The following is a 27443-nucleotide window of genomic DNA, read 5'->3' as shown; positions in this document are numbered from 1 at the left end:
GGACAAATATGTTATTCATTTCCCTGCTGGTAAGCCCTGCCTCTCACCTTGGGGGAGAGATGGCAGGAAAGGACAGCTAAAGGACATTCAAAAGGAAAAGGAGGTTGAAACCTTTCTCCCATTTCCTCTAGACTCTCACATATTTTCTATGAAAGTTTCATTAAAGCCAGAATCTAGTTCAGCAATCAATTAAATGCTTTTGTCACATTATATGCCAGGTATAAATATTTCACAGAACAGGTTTTGACTGTTTATTTACACCCTATGGTTCCTAAAGATCTTGACATGAGCAGACTAAAACATAATCCTGTAAACTTAAATCTATTTTCTGTTGTACTGAAGAGTAAATGTATTACATTTTAATCTCAGAAAAAAATAGATATAAAATTAAGAATCTGTAAAACATATAGGCTTAAAATATTCTTATATTCTTATTACTGCTTTGAAATATGTATAAATGGGAGACTGAATCCTACTCTAGGTATCACCTTCAGCATCTCTAACCAGCCAGACCAAATTCTTTACAGATCACTTATTTTTCTTACTTGTAGACTGGAGCTGTATTCCTCAGCCATTCCCAAAGAGCACTTGAGGTATAGAGATTAAAGTAAGTACTTGGTACAATTACAAAAAAGTAAAATACCTACCACAGTGCTAAAGAAAAAAAAGAAAAAGTAAAGACATGCCACTGTGCAGCCTGTGTTTCACAAGTTTCTCTATGAAACTCTTCCAACAGTTCCTGAGGATGCACATGTAGTATTTACACATAGCAGGGGCKGACATGCAAAAGCTTGTACTCTATCAATACTGCTGAGTTTATACAAGCCCTTGTATAAAGATAGCTGTAAATGATTAGAAGAGCTGCTAAGGTACTAAAGCAACAAAAAAGAGGATTCTTTTTAAAAAAAATCTTTCTATAGTTTCCCAAAATTATAAGAAAAAAAAATGTAGCTTTTAGTAAGTTCTCCAAAGTCTGTGATGGATACAGGAAGAAAACCAATTAAATTTGGAGTATTTTAATTCAGATTTTGAGCTACTATTACTGTACAACTATAGGAAAAACATTACCCCTCTMTAATGGACTCAATCAGGATAACAGTGGCCTATGCCTTCCAATCAAKTTGTAGTAGAGGATATACAGATTGATGCTGCACCTCTATTTTTATGTTCCTCTATTTTATATTCCTTTTCTTTTTTCTTTTTTTGTATTTTATCAATGGTTTGATACAATAATAGTTATCAGGAGCAGAAAAATATGTTATTAGCTATGAAAAATACTGGTTTACTGTCAGTTGGATGTTAGGATTCTAAGTACTTGAATAAAGCAATGGTAACAGGATTTTTTATCAGATCCTTGCAYGATTTTGCATCAGCTCTTTGGAGGATTTTGCAAGTTGCAACTTGTAAGAAAAGATCCTCATTTACACAGTTCCACTGAGGCTACCTGAGTACTCGGAGTGAGGTATAAGGGTTATAAAGCATCTTCCTGTGCATGCCAGCTACAAATACTATTAGAAMAAGTGGTGAGTGATTTCAGCACAAGGAAATAAAAGGGACTAGACCAGACCCACTCTGAAAAGTAAATCATTAACACAAGCACTTTCAGTAGGTGAGCTTTTCATTTTGTGACTAGCTGAATTCTGATTCCTAAAATCAACACAGCAGAACAGAGGRTGTTGTGCTAATGACTCTGTTTACTTACATTATAATCTCACTTATTCAATACATGATTAATGACTAACTGTACAGTAAATCTATAAAACCCAAGGACACAAGGTACCAAGAGGTGTTCTGCTTCATTGTTACTTTGGAGCCTAATGTACTTGGTATCAGTTTGATTGGATGGCTTCTGTCAAATCTCCAAAACAGAACAAAGTTTCACTATAACAGTTTCCCATTACTTTTTGTCTAGGGAAGATACTATTTTATCTCAACAGAACTTGAAGACTCTATCAAAATGTATTGTGGAGATTATGTGAGTATAATGATTTGTTCTCTGAAATCTTCAAAACTTTCCATTCCTTTTCAGTTGTCATCACATATGTTGGGATCCATTTCTCTCCATTGGTAGAAATTAATTTTAGGTGAAGTTAATTTATTTGTGATTTGGGTTTAATCCTGATGTTACTTATGATATATATCAAGTGTCTTAAATGAAGATTAAAATATAAAAAATTATAAGTTCTTATCTAATAATTTTAGACCTTTCAAGAAAAAAAAAGAACTCAAGCCTTCATGTGAGGTTCTGTACATGGGTTTTCTATGCTTGCACTTAGCTGCTACACAAGAAACTAAATTCCATACTATCACCTAACTGTATTAAAAATAAAAATGTGAATTTTTCAGAAGATACCTATTCCTGGCATTATTTTGGGGGAGTTATAATTTCACAAGATGATCTGTAGTTGCGCTAAGTAACTGAATAGCTTCATCATTTATAAACATTTGGTTTTGTTCATAGTGTGATAAATATTTTTAAGCAAAGAAATGCTACCTCCACAAGAGTCATAATGCAGCAAGAGTTATGAGYGATTGTTCCGCATCAAAAATTTGTGCAATATATTAAATGGCTTCACTAGCACTCTGTAAGAAAAAAATGTTTATAGTGCAATTTTAAATCTCCATTCATTCAACTATTATAGTTACTATTTCAAGACAACAAAATGCAAAATTGCTTTCTGTACCTGGCATACTGACAATTATGTTCTCTAAGGATTTTCTTTTAATTATTATTGGTAGGAATAATGATTCATTCCTTTCAAAGGCTTTTAGCATGTACATTCTCAACAAACCTACAAATCAATATAGAATATTCTAAAGGAATAAATATTTTTCCCTTACCTATTTTAATAGAAAGTGTAATTCACTAATTACTCCAATCTTGCCAGTAAAGTATTTCTTCTGATAAAATTATACTGCATATATTTGCTATTCTAAAGTAATTGCTATTGAATCAGGATTAGTAATATGTTTGGTTTTCTGCTATTTGGGATCTTGCATCCTTTGCCAGACAGTTAAGAACTTGAAAGAGGTTTTCTACTTTGTTTCTTTTTTTCTCTTTAAGTTACAGCCATTCTSTAATTTATTCTTGATAATTAAAGGAAGACAGAAAGAATAACTCTACCTGAAAAAGTTGGTAGATTAGTTTCAACTGGAGAAGTCAAGAAATTCAGTTTCTTTTCTTCTACTGATTTATTGAGACCAATCATATCTAAGTAATTGGCACTGCTTCTGCATATGATATGTTGTCTGATATTAATGGTAGCATATATAAAATAACTTACAGAAGAAATTCTTTTAAAGTCATTACATCTGGAAATTATTATATTTACAAAATAATGTAGTACTTTGATAGCATTATAAAGAAAATCTAATAAATAAGACAATCCTTAACTGTGRCAGATGTTTACAACAGGTACCTAGGCTTAATTATAACATAACCATTACACATTCATCAGTCTAATGAAGTACCTGWGCAGAGGAGACATTTAAGTTCCTAATTCTGATCCACTGAATTACAGCAAAATACTCCAAAATAAATGGTGTTAATACTATCTCTTTATTCCCTCATCTTCTAAACATAAAAAGGCACACTGATAAACCCTTTGTTTTTTTATAATCACAGAAACAAGAGAGCAGAGAAGCAACTGCAGACAATTTTTACACTTTATTCAAATTTCCATGTGTTATGGAATGGAAAGGGAATGAAACTAGGGTTTTTTATGAACTAGATCATTGGATCCTAGGAACAGACTTCCCTGCTGAGGCATGCAGACAGAATTGGAACATGTAAAGCAGAGCCGCACATAACATTCTCCCCTGGACGCCAGCTTGTTCTTCAGGATAAAGTTGGTCATGGARCAGTGGCAGTTTTCTCTGAAGAGACTCAGCAACAAAACAGAAAAATCACTCCAGCAAATCCCAAACAAGTAAACAGAGCTTACACAGGGCTGAGTGGTGAGACTGTCACATTAATATCCTCTCTACTCCTCTAAAACACAATTTTAGATTGGGAAAAAGTCTTAAAAGCACACTTTAGACTTAAGAGATATTTTTCAAGAAATCCCAGAACACTGAATATATCATTAATTCAGAAGGATAAGAAAAAAAAAAGAATAATAAAAAAATTGGGAGCATTACTTTCAAAATGTGCTTGTTTAAGATGACCTCCTTTATATGTTATGCTACACATATTAGTAATTATATACATAATCTGTGAAAAATCAGGTAGAATGGAGTTCCCCAAGATCAAGAATTAGACGTACAAACTGTTAACAGCAGCAGCCCTGTCAGATTCAGCAATGCAAGGCATCATTTTATCAGAGATTGCATACACAAAATGGCTCCCCATAGTACCACAGGTAAAACKACCAGAAATTAGACAAGATAACATCTGTGACCTCTCTGAAATGCATATACAGAGAGAGATTGGAGGCTTTAGAGAAATAATTTTCTATGCTTAGAAGTATCTCTGCTATTACTGTATCAAATATTATTTAAATTAAATGTAACACAATAAACTCACAGCAAAACAAAATACTCATGAAAGTTTTATTACCTTAATAAAGTTGCACACAAAGGATATCTTTGTAAAAGTATAGCTAGCTCATAGTATGTAGTTAGCTAATAAAGAAATCATTCTATTTTAGTAGACATTCCCTATGGGAAATATTCAGACCAATAGGAGGAGTCTGACTTTGATTGTTTGTTATCAGTAGAATGACTTACTGAACAAATATTATTAGAAGGTTGATCATACTTCAGAATGCCTTTTCCATCACAAGACTGAATTGCCTGAAGTTTACACATCATAATTTGATAAAAGCAGCCTCACCTTTTACTGATACTTTTGTTGAACTGTTAATGACTTTGGTGAGAAAAAGCTGTTACATTCTTGTTCTTGCACAGAAGAAAGGTATCTTTTTCTAGAATTATTGTAAATTTTTCAGTCCTCTTCCACCTTGTGTTGTTTCGATTCATTCCACCAACACCACACAAACCTSTTCTGTCTGCACAGCTGATGTTGGAATCAGCTCCTTACAGGAGAGTTAAAAGAACATACACAAACGCAGAGAGATATGTGTAAAGTGCCCACCCGGGCCACCTCTGTGGAGACAGATCTTTGTTTTTGAACATGAGGATATCCTAAGATCAGAAAGAGGAATAAACACCTCAATGTCAAAAATCACTGGATCACCTCTGGAGATTCGCTTGCCTTATCTTTAAGTGCTTGGACACTTTGTGAGAAAAAAGACAAAATATTTTTCATTTTCTTCCTTCTGAAAAGCAGATATCCTTTTCACTAGTATGTTGCAGAGGAATGACAGTACAAAAACCATTTTTCCATGTTCACATACATCAGTTTGTCTAAATTAACCTACAAAAAGGCCAAATTGCTCTTGGAAACTACCTTCTGCTGATGCTCTTTGTAAAGCAGAAAGCTCTGCCATGCTGAATTCTAAGCTCACAGTGAGAGCTCCAGCAAAATGGTGAATATGTCTTGAGAGATGCTGGAATCCAGGTCTCAAAATTAAAAGTCTKTAAAATTATCAAAATTGTGTAATTCTTCACAGCCTTCTAGTGACTATACCAGGTATTTCCCCCCTGGTTTTGTCCTATTTGTACATTTTTGTCAATCCACCTGTTCCTAACAGTAAATTTGAACTTTTTAGTGAATTTCAATCATTCAGTAGAGAATTGCAATATCTTCTGAAGTTTGTGAAAACACTGCTCAGTAGGGGTGAGGGAATCAAATTCTATTACCAGTTAAAGAAATACAGCAGTTGAAACTCAACAGCCATTTATTCCATTGGCCCAGCATTAGCCAAATGCTACATCCACACTTCAGACTTAGTCACAGGACAAACCATATTTACTTAGCCACTGGTTGTCTCGGAAAGGACCTGATGGCTTGTGAGTGTAGATGGAACAAGGAGGGGAAATTAACTGTAAGTAAGTAGGAAAACAGAAAGAAAAGAATCAGGAAAAATAACAGATGTTTTTTTATCTGCAGTATTCATGGAACAAGTTGTACCACAAAGCACTAACATATATTGTTTCGTATTTCAAAACAACGCTCCSTCTTAATAGCCACAAAATCCACAATCTTGCATTCAAATTTACTAAACGAACCTGATATTTTTTGGCAAGCAAAATACCTGTGTTTGCACTTTTGAGGATTTTCAAGTGCAAACAACTCAAARGAAATGTTTTGTTTTCTGTATCTTGTCCACTGAACCTAATGGATGTAGGAATGTAACATATATATCATATATGTTGTATATATCATATATACCATACATGGATATGCAAATCTAGGAAGAGACAAAAAATTCATGAGTTTTTACATGATTCATTATTAAGGTAGTGCCAGCATGCACTGCATAAGTAATTAGGATATTTCAAGTATATCTGGGTAAGAGAAGCGTTATCTGTTTAGCCATCACCTTGTATAAAACAAAACTTTAGTGACTTTGTCACTGTTATGTACATTCATTCCAATTGAGAACTGAGCCCTTATTTCCTCTGTGTGTTTTCTAGGTCAGCATTTCCCGAAGGCAATATTTAGATATCACCCTCCATCCATTTGTTTTTTAATGAATTACTGTATTTAGCATGAAAGAGATTAATAATGAGCTGTCTTGCACTGATTTTGATCTACTTCCAGATGTTCAGAAATTCAGCTCTGCAGTTTCAGTGTTTGCCAACACTCTTTGGAAAGAAGTGGCTACATTCAGACACTGATGAAAGAGTGAACACTTTACTTGCTATGGGATCTTTCCCASATTATTATAAATAAAACCCATTTAGGGAAGGAATACTTTTAAAGTGATTGATTTATAACTTATAAACTGGCTTACTGTAGCTTTCATATAGATATTAAAGCCAGGCTCACTTTACATCATAGAACSATTTAGGTTGGAAAAAACCCCTAGGATCATTGACTCCAACCATTAACCTAATTGTGCCAGGCCCACCACCAAACTATGACCCACACAGCATATCTCCATGTAAATAGATGTTTAAACACTTAAATATTCATAACATAAACAACAACTTTAATATCTGTACACATATCAAAGTCTGTTGCTTCTAAGAGTCAAATCTCTTAGGCTCCTTGTTCATTACACCTTTGCTAATTTCCTTTTTGGAAAAATGAAAATGATTAAATAAATTGCCCATGAAGTTGATAGTGGTTTTGTATTGACAATGTACATAATTTTTTCCACTCATATAATCACATCAAGTACACCAGTGATGACGAATACAAATTTCAGGGTTTGTACCTTATCCTAACAAAAGTTAAGAATTCTTGAATTCTTCAAAGCGTGTGTCTGGAATTGGTGAACACCCTACAAACTGACATCCAGAGCATCACGCAAGTYTCTTTATCACTCAATCCCACATTACTGAGACTAAGTAGGTGTTTGATAATGTCTACTTATTTTAAAAAGTTTATTGGAGAAGTTCCTGCACATTTCTTTGTTTGAAAAAAAGTATAGAACTATTAGATTGAGTAGAGGGTTGAGGGGCCAAAAGTTCCCTGAAATACAAAAAAAAAAAAAACCTCCATTGATGCTATCCATGAAATTAGGATAAAATTCTTGTAATAAGAATGTTAAGTAATCAAAAAATGTCCCTGCTCTTCTCAACTTACAAAATTACTTCTGTTACTTTGTCTCAGTTTGTTTTACTTGTGTGGATAGATTCAGAGCATTGTATTTACTCATCCCTTCCGATATCACCAAGTCAACAACAATTCAACTTTYACTTCTGTACATTTAACTTTGCCCTGAAGAACAACTTCTGCTCATCCTCATAGTGAACCATCTTAAGGCATGCAGAAGAAAAGTCATGAGATCACACTGGTAACTGGCCTTTGCTTTCCAGAGCTTAGGGAAGCAAAAGATGTTGCATAAGCAAAACAGAAACAGTGATAGACTCAAAACTGGGCCTCCTGATGTCAGTCTCTCACTAGGTTCTTCCAGCTATTTCAGCCATAGAGGCTGTAATGTAAAAYATCAAGTTAAGTGATTTTACGTAGGTTTTTCTGGCAGAGTAATACAAAATGTACTGAAAACCTAACACAAATGTAATACGGAGGAGGTCTGCATTACTGCCTTTCATGGTACGCTCCCTGCTGCTGGGCATCACAGGGAAGGAATACATGTGTCTAAGCCACCTGAAGCTGTTTGTTTTTTTTACAGATTAATTTGCTATCTTTTTAGTATTTATACTCTACATTGCACTTAGACATGTATTCACTCCCCTCATGCTGATCTGGCCAAGTCAGGGAGACATTCACCCTCTTTCAGTGAAGTCAGATATAAATATTTATATCACCAGTTTATTCTCTCAAATGTTGATAGCTACTCAGTCCATTTTTWGTTGAGGTAAAATAAGATTTCTTTGCAACAGCTCTGGTCAGTCCAGAGCATTTTTCCAGCATTTTTCCCTGAACTCCATGGGCACTCTGCTCCTGCTCAGCTGAGCCTTTGGCTGTTACGGGGATCAGTCACAACTGAATTCAGTGGAAATGAATGAAGTGAAATAGCAGTACATGTAACTACATCTAGSTGTTCAACCAATCCTAAAAATGCCCAGCTTCAAAGCAGGGCAGTAGAAATTCTCTAGCCAAAAATAACAGAAAGGAACAATTTATTCACATGTAGTTGCCTGCTCCCTGATCAAAATTCAATCTGTTGTAATTTCATTCAGTCACCAAATGCCTCTACTTCTCTGCTCCCTCAATTTGTGCAGTGATGAACATTGCTGCTAGCTAGACATTTCCTAGGCACATTTGTGCATGGCAAGCCTGTATATTTTTGCAGGAAACATGACTTTAATCCTTGGGCCCCAGATTCTGGAAGCAGAACCCCAGCTTTCCACTGTGACATTGTTTTGATATATATTACCTCAATTTCTTGGGCTATTTCAAACAAAAGAACATTATAACCACAGATGCTTCTAAAGTATGACAAGATTATAACAAATCTTGGCAAAACAAAATGCCTGCCACGATGTTCAAGTTTATGTCTCAGTACAGGAGATTATTGTAAGTCTTGTTAAAAAACTTAAAAACTATACCACCTTTCCTTCTCCCCAGATAACTGCTCCAAAGGAAATTACAGTGGTCATTTGCTCAGAAAAGTAAACCTCTTGAATTTCTGCATTATTTTCAAAGCAAGGTTTTCCTTCCCACCTGCTGTGTAGCATCTTGTCACAGCAGGACAGTAGTGCTGCTGTCCCAAATGCAGGCTCTTTATCTGGTGCACAAACACCAGTTCACACACTGAGGTGAGGGATTTCTGGGTTTTAATTCTAGTTTGCACAAGGTAATGAGCTATATGGTAACCTGCAAAACAMCAGCTGCCGGACCATCAGAACTCTACAGAGTTAATACAGTTTAACAAAGACATTAGCATTCACTGGTTACAAATTACATAACCTTTTTGTTAATTAGTAGACAAACACCTGATTGCTAGATATGCCTCTTGCTTCTCATAATTAATTAGAGTGCAGTTCTTACCTCCATTTGAGTCTGGGCTCTGTGTTGTGTAGGTAGTCAATGAGTTGGTGCTCATGAACTCCACTGCAGGAATGATCTTTCCTTCAGTTACTGCTCAGTTCTGCTGACTTCATTCCTGGTGTCTCTTGTCCTGACACCCCATACATCTTGGAATTGTCTTCCTCTTCCTTAAAAGAAAAGATTACCCAATCATGCAAGATTAACAATGCAATTGCTTAATCTTAACAGTTCATATGTGAAAGAAAATACTTCAAGATGGCTGATCTTTACAGGAGCTGAGGCCATACAAAGCTGATGCAGAGATGAAGAGTCAGCACAAGTATTTTAAAGTAGACTCAAATAAATGCACACATCCTATATTTTCTAACCTCCTTACCCCCACCCTTCTGGCCAGCAAGGGTTTCTGAAGCTAATATCTGTGGATCCTTATCCTACCATATACATTAAGTGCCAAATGAGGCCCAGGGTACACAGACAATTCTCACACTGATAAAGGAAGATGGGACGGAGCATATCTTAAGGATGAGTCTGCAATTCATTCACATACAACAACAAATATCAATCAGAAGAAATTGGCTTAATTTTCACTGTATCCTCTGTGGCCAATAATTTTCTCCTTATTTCCAAAACATTTTTTTTCTCAGCAATTTCCCAATTGTTTTATAAGTAAAAAGGCCCTACACACTTTATGTTCAGTTGAAAAAGTTGGACCTTGCATTTAAATGATGAACAAACTCCAGAAGGATGCCTGGCCACTGAAAAATACTTCTTTGTGTACAGGCATGGTGCCCTACTAGTACTTTTAAAATAACTCCTCCAAATACCTGAAATTTCTGACCATGCACTTTTTTTCTCTAGCTACAGACAATTTATTCTTATCTTTGCTTGGTGGGTCCAAAGTAATGATCAAATGTATCAAGAAATCATGTCTTCCTTCTCATCTAAAATACACAATTCTTGTTTGGTGCTTCTTAATTCCTCTACTTAGATTTCAAACCAGTCAAGCATGACTAGTGGCCATACACAAAACTTATGTGTATGTCATTACTGCTGGAGGCACAATGTACAAAAGTGTTCAATTGTATGTAAAACAAGCAAGCAAACAAACAAATTAATTAGTGTAATACACGTAAGTCCTGATTCTAGGAAGTATTTGTAAAAATACCCCATTAATGTTTCTAAAATATGTCCCATTTTCTTTGAAATGAAAATACAAAGTTAACAGTGTCATTTTAACCAGATGTAACTACTGAGTCCTGGAATCATCATAAAAGAGAACCTTTGTACATTGGGTAAAGCAGAATTCTCAGATGAACTAAAGAGTTTAACCAGGAAACAGAGCTAAGGATCTGCCACCCACAGTTATTTTCTTGTGATTCTATTAAAATTAGTTCTGTTTATTATTCACAGATTTCTTTAAAAAACCAAGAAAAATACATGAAATAAGTATCAATGAGAATGAGCTGACAGTAATTTAATCAGTTACAAAGCAATCAGAAAAATTGTGTTACCTTCTACATGGCACATCTGAAAGCTATCTCATTTAGCAGTAACATCATAGCTTTAATAAATCACTAGGTTTTTAAGCAATCTATGGATCTAATTCATCATTTTCATACTAGTCCCTTCAACAAATTAGAAATACCATGAGGAATAAATCCTGAAGACTGTCAGAGATACCATGGCTTAACTTTGATATATAAAACAATATTTTTTTAAAAAGTTGACAAAGGGATAGATATTAAAATGTGGTTACATTTCAATGCAAATCATCATCATCTTTTTCTTCCTATTCAGGCCTAGCTCATTCTAGGGACAATTTCCTCAAATATCATCTGTCTACCAAGGGTTAACTGCAAGTTTAGATTTTGTTTCATAAATTTAAAACTACATCCTGTTCCCCACGAAGCAAAGGAAATACAAAGCTATGATTGTTGGTTTTCAAGTGATTAACGTATACAATGTTAGAAATGTTAAACACCTCAATTAAAGTGTACTTTTTCCCTTTGTAGACACAAGGAACCATTCTTCCTGCTCCAAATTTTAACCCTATAATGGACGCCCAATTGCTAGGAGGAGCCCTGCAGGGAATTAGTGAGTATCTTTGCCGATTCTAACACTGATTTCCTCTTTTTCAGAAAGCTCCCAAAAACAACAAGCATTGCCGATTCTAACACTGATTTCCTCTTTTTCAGAAAGCTCCCAAAAACAACAAAAAAAAAAAAAAAAAAAAAAAAAAAAAAAAAAAAAAAAAAAAAAAAGCTCAGAAAATTAAGTATCACCACATATCTGTTGGTTCTTCAAGGAATCACAATAAGACACACTGATGATGTCCAAATAAATCATTTACAATTACAGGAACTAAGAGTTCATCAAGATTAATCCAAAATCTATACCAACTCTTACAGTAATGAACACTTCATTGAGAAAACAAGAAAAAGAAAACAGAATTCTGTGTTACATCACCAGAGTGAGGGCCAAGAAATGAAAGGATTTCAGTTGTAACCAACAATTAACAGCTACCAAGGTCTGCTAAGTCTCCTAATCAGTCATCAAGAAATAAATACAAATKGAATAGGAAGTTTAAAGAACTTATTATCTTTGCAATTTTTGCTTTCAGTGTTTATTCCAAAACCCTTTGGTTTACAAAACCATTTTTCTCCGTTCAGATTTATGTATTTTCCTGTTGAAACTTGTTAGGGTTGCTGAGGGTCAAAATATTGATCTGTTTTTTTATTATCTGAAATGTTTTCTTCACTTTAAAGCTTTTTTTATTAGAGCTTTTTTTTATTAGAGCTTTTACACCTCTTAGGCTTTTCACAAGGTTGTACAGTACCAAAAATTGCATTCAGTTTTCAGTTTCTTTAATGAAAATGTGAGGACTCAGACTTAATGTTGAATGAACCACAATGAGCATTAGTGATCAAAGGGAATCTGAAGAATCTTTATGACTAAGCTGACTACATATGAAAAGTTTTAAACATCTTCCTACACTTCAAATAGTACTTTTAAGGTAATGTTGCTAACATGAAAATATAGAGATTATATTTTTCATTTAATACTCTAAGTACAAGCACGTTAACCTTCATCTCAATTATCCTATCAAAGTACATGGAACAAAGTTCTACTTTAAAGGAAAATTGACAAAATCAACAGTTCAGCTTCAGGGGAGGTAAAGTCACCATATCCTTTACAGGTACTGACTACCTGACCTTCAATCCTGCACACGACATTCATTCTTATGAGGATGTTCAGTCACATATGTTGTCCCATATGATACCAGTGGTACCACACAAATTAATGAAGTTTTATATTTATATTATATAATATTTCTTGGATCTGGATCCTTCTTAGTTTTTGCTATACGGACTATGTAAGCTGTAAAGATTCCTAATGATAACCATTTCCTGAAAAGTAAAGAGAAACCATTATGTACAGTATCCCAGTCCTTAGGATACAAAAACCATTTTACAATTCTAGAATAACTTTCTGAATATGCTAATAATATTATTTTTCAGAAGCAATAATACTGATTCATTATAGAAGTTTAGTAGTATGTTCTAGCCATCAAACAAACCATCATATGTAACATTCAATGAAATATCTTTGGAAATGGGGTAAAATACTACTTTTTAAAACTTCATAACCTATTTTATACAGTTCCTCTGAAATTACAAGTTTTTCAACAAATGGTCTAACAGCAATTTGTCATCCCCATAAGAGAAATCCCTAATAATYAAATGACAATTTAATCAATATCAGGAGAGCACACAAGTATGACTTCCAAGGCTCAGTCACAAATCCTACTACTGGGCGTAGGTCTGAATAAATAAAAGCCCCTATCTGTTTTATTGATGCTTTCAAATCCATTGAGCTTGGGAGAGGTGATGATGCATCTGGTAATAACAGACTGCTTGGCTTTTTGATGGTATTATACCAGCATGAGCAAGATACCTAAGCACAATAAATAAAACTAATGTTGTTTAATACCAGTAGGATATTAGTCTCTCAATCAAGTTTTTCAAGAAATTAGTATAATGTTCTTTAACAAAACACGAACAATCAGAAATGCAAGTAAACAATACCACTTTGTTATTTTGTTTAATTTAGCATCTGTGTAATTTCTTTTTCAGGTTGTGAAAAACAAGTGTTGATTGATATCCTAACTCAACGTTGCAACTCACAGCGGCTCATGATTGCCGAGGCATACAGAGACATGTATGGCAGGGTATGACACAAGCACTTTGTACTTTCATTACTTCTTTCTCTCCTGCCTGCTGTGCAGCTGTCAGCCCTTCTCTCAGGTCAGTCACTGGAACCAAAAGCCTGTCAGACAGCTGGCTGGCACCAACAGGTTGGCACATAACTTTGCTCGTTGGCTGTTGATACCTCTGATGGTATCAGATTGTCATTTCTACAGCAGAAGTATGTCTGCCACGCACAGAGTTAGAAAAGGGCATGGAAAGTTCCTTCTTCTACAGTTCATGCTTCTCTATTGACCAACCTAAAATTTCTGAACAGGCTTATTTCTTCATGTGCTTTTGGGGGTTCTGAAATAAATTTTTCAAGCTTTTGGAATAAATAATAAAACAGCATTGTAACCAAAGTAAAACACAATACAAAGAGTTACAGGCTCTTTGTCTTATTCACATAATGATTAGTGTTCACATCTCAAACACTGACATTCTCACATCTCCTTCCATGTACTTCCATCCACACACTAAGCACCATATTTATCTCAGCTGCTTATTGTGGAATTCATGAATCTTTGAAAGGTGCTTTAAAATTTTAAGGCATAAAAAAAAACTTTTACTTTAAAATTTTTTTAAAATTACTTTTTAAAAAAAAACTTATTTTATCCATATTTGCTGTATATAACAATGTAATTTTTGTTGCACAAGTGCTTAAACATACACAGAGAGATATCCTCATTCTGTTTCTGGATGTACTATTGCTAACCAACTAACTTTGGGAAAGTTGAAATGCCTGCATTTTCCTTAGTTACTACAGCTGTATAGGGACAAAAATAATAGCAACTCCTTCTGCAAAATTCCTGTGAAAGTGATGAGAAGTGCTGCRTGAAACTATTGGATCAAATTGACACGACATACCCTTCCCCTGAAAGAAGCCAGGCAAACACTTAACATGAAATCAAATTTTCTTCATTTCTTGAAGCCTGTAAAAGAAAGGGCTCACTGGAAAATTCCTTGAAGGTCATTGTCTGCTTGCCATTGAATCAATCAGCATGAGTGAGAACAATGGTTTTGAACAAATGCTACTACAGAGCCATCTATTTAATTAGGGCTAACTAATTGAATGGTTCATTCAAAAACCCCACATCTTGTGGTGCTCTTAACATCACGAGTTAGTGACCAGCAGAACAGTGTGTTTTTTCCTTTGGGTAACCAAGACATTTTCTAGCGACAACCTTTGTGCCAACTCTATATCAAAATACCTCAAAACTGTTGACCCCTAGATAAGCTCAAACACCCACTTACTCTTCTAGAACCAGAGGAAAAAGAGCTGGATTTAATCACTATAAGTGGGTCAATTTTGTGTTGTTACCCATGTTCAGGAGATCAGTGACTTTATTTGGACTACTGGAAAAAGTCAAAAMCACAATAATTGTGATGTTCTTTGATGTAGTCTTATTGGATCAATATATTTTAAAAAGACCATAAAATAACTGAATCACAGTTATCGGCCTTCCAAAGATTGCTACAATGATTGAAATCAGTGTACCTAARTTATTAAAAGTATTTTTTCAATTATAACATATCTATTAGGTTACCATCACACATGCAAACCACACAAGTTCAGTGTTTATCCATGAAATATTCCTCACTGAGTTTGAATTTTACTCATAGAAAACTAAAGTATATCAAGATACCCAAAGGTGCCTGTAACATAAAGCATTCTTTCCAAGTGTTCAGTTAACTCCTTCATCACTTCTCTGCTCCATCCATAGAAGCTGGTTGGTTTGTTTTAGCCTCTTCTTTGTAGTGTATCCACTGGACCTAGCACTCTAACAAGGGAAAATGTTTTAAAGCTCCATATGATGYTTTTATCTTTAATTTCTACTCTTTGATACATGACCAAGAGATAACACAATATCACAATAAATAATTGGCTAATGTCCTTCAGGAATGAAGTTATTTCATATTCACGGAGAACAATTACTGACTTGTTCCTCACTCATCTAGTTGGTTTTTCTTTTCAAACAAAAAAAATTTAACAAACCAATAAATCCCTATGAAAACACATTACCTTTAAATTCATGCCTCTTTCAGCCATAGGAGTCAGCCTGAAGTGCTATAAAGCCAGTAGACACACACCTAAAGATCTAGAAGAAAGAAAAAGGCCAAAGAAAACCCCAGATGTTCTTTTTAAGAATTTTAGCTGCTAAATTTGTGAATAATAATAGAAAGAAAAGACAAGCTAACTGTTTCCATATTCCAGCAACAGGCTACAGAGTATTCTAAACTCATGCAACATACTGCAATATACCCACAATTATAATTCAAATGAATTCATTAAACACTGGGTATGCTTTAAAGTGCAAGATACATCATGATACTCTTGAAAGTTTCCCAAAAAAAACCACACCAAAAATGTTATACATCTTTTCTCAAATTGCTGCAGTTTGTGCTTTGAAAGATAATTYAGCACACGTAGCATTTCCCTGGCTGTAATGTGTCCTACTGGTTATATTGCATCGAGCAAATGTGCCATTCGGCAGCCCCAGTTTATGAGTGGTAAACACTGCAGGACAAGGCAGAAGTTTTAACCTTGTCAGTTCAATTTATGGTAAACCTGTTGGTCCAATCCTCTTCCCTCTTTATTTCACTTCAGTCTGCTCAATATGGTAGCCACTATGACCATTTATTAGACGAATGTTAACTGTGGCATATTAAAAGGAGAGAAATATAAAAATAAAAAAAAAAAAAAAAAAAAAAAAAAAAAAAAAAAAAAAAAAAAAAAAAAAAAAAAAAAAAAAAAAAAAAAAAAAGAAAGACCTGAACTAGCTGCATGATTTGGACATACAGAGAAGCTTTAATATTCCTTCTTACAATTAGCTTTCAAGGATTTCTTACGGCAAAGATGATTAGGAAATTAAAATAATGACAACTTAGAGCTGTCTTTTCTTATTTGCAATACTTCACTTTCCTTAGTTCTGATTGCAGGAGCAATTGTTAAGTAGTATCCATTTGTATTATTAATTCATTTTCCCACAGGCACATTACCAGAAGTAAAATGTCTTAATGAATTAATTTCTAGTCCATGTGTGATTTCGTGGTTGTCAAATGAACCTAATGTGCATTCACTGAAAACTGTATGTTTCTTCATCATAAATTTAATTTTTAATGAGCATATGTTGCACTTCATTGCTRCTCTAGCTATTAATTATATTCAGAAATGTATCAAAATTAAAGTACAGGCCTGAAAAAAATACAGCTCTGAAAACTATTGTTTATATAATGAGAACTGTTTCTGGCATGCCTTTCAATTCAGACATAGACTAGAACATATCTGACAGGTATCCAGTGCTGCATACAAAATATCTAAAAAAGAAAGAAAGACTGCACAAGTGTCCTCAATCAGAAACATCAATAGTAAGTTAACAAGCTTTTGGCATTTGCAGTGTTTTGAAAGATGCTACTGGGAATGGGGAGAATGAGGAGGAAACTGATGCATTACTCACATACCTGGCAAGAAAGAACTGAAAAACAGGGGGAAAGGAGGGTTTCTTATTATTAATCCAGCATCTATCAAAAGTACTGAATTCAGTTTAAATGTAAAATATACCTGAACTGAAGCTCATAACCATCCAGCAATCCAAAGCCAGTATTTTTATGTACTAAGAGCAGTACAGATGATTTTTTAAATTCACATATTAACCCTGAAAAGACCACAAGAAATCACCTTTGTTCTGTGATACTTGTCTTCCAAAGGCATTTACCTCTTTCAGAGGCACACAGAGAAAATGTTAGGGGAACCTGCAGATGCTCTGCTGTGATATTTAGTTTTCCAAGACTTTAAGTAATAGTTGCACTTAAACACCTGTGTTTTCTTCTCTAATCCATTGTGGTCTACTGGCTTGTGCACCTATTCTCATCTTGCCCAGCAAGTACTATTTAAAAGAATCCTTTTTTTACTTAGTCTTAGCCAGAATTCGTCTTTGACACTACACAGAAAAACACTATTTTTTTATGCTGTCTTAATAAAGTGTGATTATAAAGATAATCCTGTCTGGGCATCTCCTTTTTCTTTTCAAGGATCTAATAACAGACCTAAAAGAGAATCTCTCTCATCATTTCAAAGAAGTTATGGTTGGCTTGATGTATCCACCTGCCTCCTATGATGCCCACGAGCTTTGGCATGCCTTGAAGGTAATCTTCATATTCCAAATTGCTTAGAGTTGCAGTCATTAATTAAAGTACWGAAAATACTTCTTTTTTTTAACATTTAATTGGTTGATAAATTACTGAAAGTACACTGGAGCAATTTACTATCACATAGTTTACTAGTCATCAGAAATAAGTGCTATTTCAAGTTTATTCATTGGTATGCTAAAATCAGCATAAAAATATCCTTCTCATGTAGCAAATAGAACCCATTTAACACCCATGGTAAACTCAGGAAATGAAGAAAGTTTATAGAGGGAAATGTAAGGTGCTCTTTCTGCAAGCATTTATGTATGTTATAACCCAAATTTATTTCCACAGCCAGTGCCATGTACTAAGACTCCATCTCTCAAAAGACCAATGCTTCTTTAGCAGAACATGTCTTTGCATAAACACTTGCAAATTACTCYGTGACAAAGCAATGATTACTCCCCTGAAACACAGCTGATCTCCCAATTTGAAGAAAATATTTTCTTTTATTCCCAAGATCTGAGACTGCAATCCTCACACAACTGAAGTCTTGAAACAAAACCATTTTTTCAAATATCATGTCACTAAYGAATGAAATTCATTCCCATGGGGCATTGTGGAGTTCACAAGCACAAATCAGTTCATAAAGAACTTCAATAAATTCTTTGAAAAYAGGTTGACTGTTGGCAATTGAAAATAATTATCGTTCTCAGGAAATTCCTGAATTGCCATTTCYGAAAGATAGGAAGGCACATCAGAGTTCAACACAGTTTTCCTTTTCTTTCCATGAGTATTTGCTGTCTGCTGTCACAGGCAAGATACAGATTATATGATTTTGGGCAAGATGATCTATTTTGTCAATTTTGAGAATTCCCTCAGCCCCAAAAAGAGTTAGCAGTTTTTTCTTGTTCTTCAGACAGTTAAATCAATGCACTTTTTAGAACTACCAATACGTTTTTATTACAGCTGGCATTAAAAGGATTGTGAAATGTCATTGTTAACAAAGGTATCATGACTTTTATTAACATTATTGACAAGATTGCCAAAGTTTATTTTTTCCTAAATGTAGATCAAGGTTGAACTTTCTTATAATACTCCATCTTGATCTGGGTTCTTATGACCAAGTTAAAAAACAGACCCATGCATCTATGGACTCTAATGTTCTTCCATTACCTCAAATGCYGAATACTCACGAACACTATATACATGTGCATATCAAAAGGAGCATATGCACCATACCTTATGTCAATGGAAGCTTATAAAATTAATTCAAATCCTGCAGGAAAATACAGTGATTGCATTGCATATATGGCCAGATGTTTTCCTTTAATAGCAAGTTCTATGCTAGATAGTACAGACTGTGGCATTCCTAATAAATTACAAAACAAAACAAAACAAACAAACAACAACMAAAAAAACCCACAAAGACAGACCAACATAATAGCTGTGCTCATGTCTACTTCAGATTTCCTGAACACTTGCTAGAGATGTATGCTCAATCTTTGCATTTGATTTCTTTCAGCACATAATCTTAAACTATGAAATCATTCTCATTATGTTTCTGTCAACACTAGTGTTGTTTCACTCCCCACTTGCTAATGTACGTGCTGAAATTCAGATTAAGGAGAAACATATTTGAAATACAGGGTTTTACTTACTAAAAGACATTTAAACTAGACTATGCCAAGTACACTCTGCAGAGACTGCTATTATTTTGTTATTTCTGATAAGGACACCATTGCTTTCTTCTAAAAATTGGGGTTTCTACTACACAACATMTTTTCATATGTTTTCTTTACTTCTTTCTATACAGGGAGTAGATACAGAAGAAAACTGCCTAATTGACATATTAGCCTCAAGATCAAATATGGAGATCTTCCAGATGAAAGAAGCCTACCTGATGCGTAAGGTTTTTTAACAAGTGCACCRTAGTAGTTGTACTATGTGTATTCTGGAGGTATTAGCAGACATGAAGAAACAGAACTAAAAAAATGACTCCTAAATACTGACTGGCTCCCTTCCCACCCTCTCCCACAGCTACATACAAAAGGCTGAAGCAATGTGGGTGGGTGGGTGGGCAGATGAGTGGGGACAGCAACTGAAGGCCTCCAGCAGGGCCACACAGACATGCCAACTCTACAGCCAGGCCCCTGTGTAGAACATGCCCAGGTTACAGTGAAATAGACACCACAGAAAATGGACCAGTATTTGAAACCTATTTATTCTTTATTTGATAATCTTAATTTGTACTACTCTCAGTATGTTCATTGGTGATTTAGATTGTATGTTTTTGGTTCAACCTAGAATACAATACTGATCTTCAACAAGATATCGATTCTGAGACTTCAGGTCACTTCAGAGATACACTCATGAACCTTGCTCAGGTACTGGAAAAACAAGTAGCATGACTTACACTTCTAAAAGATTCATAATGACTTTTGACAGTGTTTGATGAGTTTTACATTTTAAAGTGATGGTAATTAAAGCAAGTTCAATAGGGCTGCACTTTTTAACATGAGACAGAAGGAAAGCTGATGAGGAAGAGAAACTGAATTCCTCCATCTACTCTGACTTTGGCTATCAGATGGTGGCAAAGGTAAWCAGATTAGCTTATGAAGTCTTTAATAAGTATTATAAAGTATTATAAAGTATTTAATTTATAAAATTCAACTGCTGACCCTCAACTCCRTCTCATCACAAAATGAGTCTACTTGCATGTACAAATGAGACTGTCATTTTTAAAACACRTTTTCTCTGTTATCAGGATATATCATAATCCAGTCAAAACATTATGTGAAAAGAGAGATATAGTCACATTTGACTAAGAAATAAAGAATTAAATAGTTCTCTACTTAAAACACGATGCTCTTTGTGATATTGCATATGCTAAATCACTACATGCTTACACAGAGGCAAAGGAAGTGTCACTTTTACAGACCAACTTCTGCAGTTTTACCAATCTGTAGTTTATACAACAAAGTGGTCATCCTTGTCCAATCATAAGCTCCCATTCTCTTTGTAGTCACTGTGCTCATTATCTTTAAAATCTTTTGCAAACTAGAGTAACAAATAATGACAAAAGGACCACCAGGGGTTAACAGCATACATAAAGGGTATCTGTATTTTTACATAAATGAATGGCTGGGGAAAAGCTTATAACATAAGCTCATCTGCCCACCCACCCATTTCAAATAGCAGTAGGCATCACTGAGATACAGACAGCAGAAGTTTCAAAAGTAGGACACATAAACACAAAATATTTTTTTCTCATGCTGGATGTTTTTTGCCTGATAATGAAAATACTTCCTTGCTTAAAAATGAAGACCTAGAGGTAAGCAATCTCACTTCTCATCTTTATTAAAACCATGTGGCATACTTTACCCATCAAATGAACCAAATATAAAATAATCTCAGATTATACATTACTAGCCCTTATTTTCTTAAACACCAGATAYTGAAATCAGCAACTTCTTAGTTAACAAGATCTGCTATTTCGCTCAAGGAAGAGTTGCAGAAAATTTCGACTTTATTCAGTTACACTGTAGGCTTCTGAAGAGTACTGGTCGAATATGTTTGGATATGATCATATATTAAAACTCAGTGATATTTCATTAAAACATACCCTTTCTAGTTCTATAACCATGCAMCATTTCCAATGCATCCTTTAATGCTTTGTTGCCGAAACCTTTTGCTTTGATTTCTATTAAATCTTGGGATTGATGACACACGTGAGACTACTCAGAGAAGTAAACATGATTCACATATATGAAGTGTTCAATTATTATAGTATTGTATTTATGGTTTTTGTGAATAGTCTCAGATTAGAAATTATAGGTTTYCCTACAGAAATGAAAAGAGTTAAAAGAGTTTCAAATTCAGGGTACYTAATATTCTAGTCTGAGACAAACAGATTTTATTCTAACTCACTTTTTTTTTTTTGCGTATTAATTGAAATATGATAATTTCTACAATGTAAAACCTAATTATACAAATGTTACTGGAGAAGGTGGCCATTTGATTCATGTAGAGCAATATTAAAGTTATTTTAGTGTTCACTTGCCTGTCTTTATTTCCTTTGTTTTCTTGTGTATGTAATTTCATGCTGTCATTCCATCATAATTTACCTTAAATAATTTATCTTACTACTAGAAATTTCACTGTGTGAAATTCTCACCATTTAATTAAAATGTAAATTAACATTTTTAACAAAAAGGAACTACAAATGAGTCATTCTACAAGCTGACAGCCAATACCTAATTTTAATCCTCCCCTTCACATATAAGGTAACATGACTGTAAATTTTAAACAAAATTGCTTCGAACAAAGCAATATTATGCACACATAATTAAGGCAGTAATTACATGCGCTTGAGAGGCTTACTACCATGATTCATTTGTATCCTTACCAGATGAGTGTGGTTAAAAAAGCAATTCCAAAAGTAGTGTGCTTGCCTCTTTTTCTGACTTTATAATTCAGATCATAGTGTGTTTAGTAAGAAATTTAACTTGTTTTATGTAAGTGAATAGCTATTAAATGTATGGGAAAATTGGAAGTATTCTTTTGCAGTTTGTGTATCAAAGTTGTCAAACAATTTCCTAGTCTTGGATCTTAATTTTAGACCATTATTATGAGGAAGAAAAATCTCCATTATTTTATGAGTTTGCTCCTACGTTTTGTGCAGGAAGAAGAAAACACTGAGAAAATATTCTTCTGGTAATACATATATATATTGATAAAAACTAATCAGTGAATGATAAATGTTACTCTTATCCTCGTTTTCCCCCTCAGAGTTAGATTAGTATAAGCAATGTAACATCCATWATTCTGAAAGTGATAGTGGAATTGTGGTGGTCAGGTAAAAGCTTATCTAAAACTGGACTAAAAATGGGATAGGTTTACCAACATCCCCTGCTTTTTCCTCTCAAAAGACTGTCTGTCATTCCAGAATTYCTCTTATTAAAGAAAGTTACGACATAACATGACAGCTTCAAGATCTTTTCTACGTTTGCAAATTCAACCATGCAATATACTGATCCAACCTAAAAGCCTGTATATGTTATCTCAATAAATACAACATAGCTTCATATACAGAGAATTTTCTATTCCTACTTTATGTTACTGAGTATTTAGGATCTAACTTTTGAATAAAATGTATCTCTTTTTTCCCTCAGGGAACAAGAATGGAAGGATATGCAGACCCTTCCACAGCTGCTCAGGATGCAATGGTAAATACGCTCAGATGTGAACTTCTCAAACATTAAAAAAAAAAAAAAATCGCTGAAAAGTGATTTAGTAATTACTTAAAGAATTTTGCTCTTTTTTTTTTCCTTTTCCTGACACATTAGATTCTATGGGAAGCATGTCAGCAAAAGACAGGCGAACACAAAAATATGCTGCAAATGATTCTCTGCAACAGGAGTCACCAGCAGTTGTGGATGGGTAATCCAGCAGTTCAGCTGTTTGAACATAGAGTGGAAAGGAAAAACGTGACTCACTACTAAAGCCATGCTTTGCATACCAAGACAGCCAGCATGCAGCAGGACATTAGCGTGAAACCTAAGTGTGAACTGTTGGAGCTCTCAGACTTCCACTGATGTTAATGGGAATTTGGAAGTAATGCAAAACTGAACTTTGCCCAATGAATACTGACAGCTGTAGACAGAACAGGGAGGCATCAGGGATGCATAACCTAGGGAAGAATGCATGACCCTAGAAAGGCAAATGCTACAGCTGCACTGAGTTTATATATGACACAATGGGATGAGGGAGATTTTTCTTAACTATTTTATTCATTTTTCCTAAGTAACAAATGTTTGTATGTGAAAACACCTTGCTGTGTTGAAGCTTTTCCCCAGAAATTTCACGTCAGTGGTCACATCCACTCTCCCATGATGAACAAAACCACATAAGCATAAGGGTGGCCCACTTTCATTTAAAACAGAAAATCAAACATAGCGACAGATTGCAAGAAATTTATGTGAGCTTGTCCAAATGTTCCATTGTAGAAAAGAAACCTATTATGTCCCTTTGGTGACAAGTTTGAGTTTCTGCTCTGCAGTGGAAAAACAGTCTGCTGACAAGTTTATCACTGTGCAGCCACCTGTATTTCTTATGTCAACTTCCAACAGTAGCTTACAACTGCTTTGCTATCATGAATCAACAAATTCATTCAGCTGATGATGATAGGATTAACACATCTGCTTTATATTCTGCACTCTTCCTGATATTTGAGGGCTCTGCCTGTACTGTAGTACTCTGTAAGTTTTGCAGTAAGGAATGCACCAAAAAAATTTCCTCCTTCCCTAAAAGAAAAAGCACACCCTGCATATTTTCATGTCTGGATACCTGCATCATGCAGCGAGTTTGAGTGTCATGCAAATCATGGCTTCTCGTCACAATCCGTGAAATTCACTGATTTTAGCCAAAATGAGCAAAGAAGTTGTCTTACTAACATGACATTCTTACAAGTTTCATGGACAGATATTGCTAGATATGTGATGCACTTTCAYTTTATACTCTAGACTGAAGAACCCAGGGGGAGAATGTTATAGAAGCCAGATTTCAGGCTACTCATTTGGATTGCCTGAACTGGCGGAATACAAATATTATGAAACACTGAGAATAATAAGGGACGGAAATAAACTCAGTAGTGATAATTCTGGGGAGAAGCAAGGAAAAAACAAAAAAGCAAGTTGATCATTATTAATGAATAGTGAATATACAGAATATAACAGGATTTTTTTTTCCTCCCACCAAGTTTTCCAAGAGTTCCAAAAAATCTCTGGGCAAGACATAGTAGATGCCATTAATGAATGCTATGATGGATACTTTCAAGAATTACTGGTTGCAATAGGTAATGTAAAGATACTATTTTTACTAGCAGCAATCTCTTAATAAATATCTAGTATGTTATCTCTTGTGCATCAAGAATATTATTTTTTCTGATATTTTATCCACTTTAATCTCCCATGTTGTGCAAATAAATTTTCAGACATAATTAGAAAATTTTAACCGCTTTCCCATGTTTGTGTAAATATAAAAATGTATTTACACAGCACTAGCTTCTGATTGAGCAGAAGTAGTATCTAATTTTTATTTGATAACAAATTTTGTGTGAATAAGGATATCGCGGATTTCCAACTGACGTTACACATATTAAGTAACCAGCAAAGTTTTCAGGACTTTGGTGGTATATAAACAAGTTTCAAGCTTTATGTACATTTGTCCTTCATTTATAGAATAAGGATAAAAATATTTCTACAAATAGGATATGTGAGTTTATTCACTGGTATTTAAYAGGTGCTTTGATGCAACAGCAATGAGGACCCACCCAAAACAAATACCAAACTTTAAAAATTATAAATACAGTTGCATTAGTGAATATTGGTAGCTTAATTTTAACCCGAGGCATGGACAGCACTTTGCAGCTTTATATTTTAAGGAGCCTAAAACCAAAAGAAATAATTTCATAATAATGTTCTGGTTACCTGTTGCAATTCTTCCCTCTAGTTCTCTGCATTCGTGACAAGCCTTCCTACTTTGCTTACCGGCTTTATAATGCAATTCATGTAAGTAGTCATTCTTCTTGACATATCATAAAAAGCAGCTTCCATATTTTGTTTGATTATTCTTCAACAAGTACTTACAAATCAGTCTCTTCAATATCTAAGGTGTGATTGCATGTTTTAAAACTGTTGGCACCTACATAAATGTCAAAGCAGTAGTGCCTAAGCAACAGTCGGAATTCAGCAGTAAAAGGTTAAGTATTTAGATACCTTAAAAAATATTTGTCTGGTCAAATGTTTTCATTAGAGACATTTCTTTTCTATGGATGGTATCTCCCCTGCTGAGCAGAACTTCATGTGCACTTTTCTTACTATGTAATTTTTTGTCTCTAGAGATTTAATATGTATGGCTAAAAATTAAATCATAAATTAATGTTACTTAAAGACAAATGGTCGCACTTCTTTGTAGAACCTCGTGCGGATTCTTTTAATTTTTGTGGGCTAACTTCTTTTGACTGTTTTTATTGCCACTAGATGTCCTCACTGTCCACGCAATTACAAAATGAACATTAATTTAGAAACAGTTAAAATAAAACACATCTGAACACATACCATGTAAATAATAAATCTATGGTTAAAAATCTTATTGAATTCACATGAGGCAGCAGTTGTGAAATAAATTACTGACCTCATTAAAATTTGAATGGAGTCTWCAACTACAGTCACAACTGCTACCCACAAACTGAATTCCTAAGAACACTGGCAAAAAAAGTTCATCAGATTTCCTTTTATAAAAGTTTCAGTGCATGGCTAAATCACTGGCATATGGGGACCCACTGTTATTCAGTTACCTGAATTCTATTATTTGAGTACATGAAAACTCTGTAGGATAAAACCCTTACATGCTTAGATTCCTTTTAAATCTAGGATACCCTATATACTTACATACCCTGTATGGGTATATCTTACCTTTATTTACTGAACATTAATATGAGCATACACAGGCAAACACATATTGTATAGCTGTCAAGTTTCCTCAGTTTCCTCTCATCTTTTTTCATTTTAGGACTTTGGGTTTCACAATAAAACAGTTATTAGGATTCTCATTGCCAGGAGTGAGATTGACTTGATGAACATACGACAGCGATACAAAGAGAGATATGGGAAATCACTCTTCCATGACATCAAAGTAAGTTTTTAAAAACTTTTGCATATTCAGCACCAGTATCACACAGACTGTGCCCCTCTGTTTAACAATTTGATTTAAAAAAAAAAAAAAAAAAAAGCAAGGTGTAAAAATAATAGAGCATTTTCAGTGCCCCAGTTTAAGTGAACAGTGAATTCTCAACTCACTGTGATTTTATCCCTACCCAGTGCAACATGGGTATATAAACAGGGTATATAAAACAGGAGTTTGTATGMATGTTTTCTACACCACTTGATAACAGCTTATTTCATGTTATTCTGCAAGATTAGGTTGACACCACTTTTGGGCAAAGCTGAAATCAATATCTGGTTTTATCTTTGTGYTTAGATAGTMCCTACACAAACCCTGTTCCTCTAGTACTCCTGGTCTGTATCTTAAAACTTAACTTTAAAACTGTTTAATTGTACAAAAAAAATATTCTTGCTAAGACACTACCTTTTTGTGTCACTATAATCCAACTGCAAGATGTGCAACAACTTTATGAAATCACTCATGAYTTTTTGGTATTGAACTTGAGAAGTAATAAGCAGATATGATCCAGCCTTTCAAACTTAGATTGTTTCTAGGTGCCCAGGAAACTAAAGGCCAAGGCATGTGAAATTTTAAAAATCTCAGGCTAGAATCCTTATGAAAACAGTGTAATGTTTTACCAAAAAAATCAGAAAACTATAGTCACAGAAATGTTGATTTTTTTTTTTCCTTGCAGCATTTTGCTTCAGGGCACTATGAGAGTGCTTTACTTGCTATCTGTGCTGGTGATACAGAAGATTATTAAGTAAGAAGATGAACTCTGAAGACTGTGCAAACCTATTTTAAATAGAAATTGA

General features: G+C 34.4%; 2 protein-coding genes across 7 annotated transcripts in view; one reads left to right on the top strand and one right to left on the bottom strand.

Annotated features, from left to right (window-relative positions):
- Nucleotides 1–27443, bottom strand: part of SPOCK3 (SPARC (osteonectin), cwcv and kazal like domains proteoglycan 3) — a 327128-nt gene that overhangs the window by 297661 nt on the left and 2024 nt on the right. For all 6 annotated transcript variants that reach the window (XR_008966143.1, XM_057378291.1, XM_057378290.1 and 3 more), the window contains exon 2: nucleotides 9530–9696. The gene's annotated coding sequence lies outside the window, so the exon portion shown is untranslated. The remainder of the gene's footprint in view (nucleotides 1–9529; nucleotides 9697–27443) is intronic.
- Nucleotides 1958–27416, top strand: ANXA10 (annexin A10). Its single transcript, XM_057378289.1, has 12 exons — nucleotides 1958–1975; nucleotides 11542–11623; nucleotides 13663–13757; nucleotides 17806–17919; nucleotides 19718–19808; nucleotides 20209–20288; nucleotides 23076–23129; nucleotides 23250–23343; nucleotides 24662–24757; nucleotides 25414–25472; nucleotides 26476–26598; nucleotides 27323–27416. Exons 1-12 carry the CDS (start codon nucleotides 1958–1960, stop codon nucleotides 27389–27391), a joined length of 975 nt encoding a protein of 324 aa, XP_057234272.1. The 3' UTR covers nucleotides 27392–27416.

The sequence above is a fragment of the Malurus melanocephalus genome, unplaced genomic scaffold, assembly GCF_030028575.1.
Source record: "Malurus melanocephalus ecotype Western Australia unplaced genomic scaffold, MMel_1.1 scaffold_352, whole genome shotgun sequence".
Lineage (NCBI taxonomy): Eukaryota > Metazoa > Chordata > Aves > Passeriformes > Maluridae > Malurus > Malurus melanocephalus.
The sequence above is the reverse complement of the archived record's forward strand: the minus strand, read 5'-3'. Positions and strand labels throughout refer to the sequence as shown.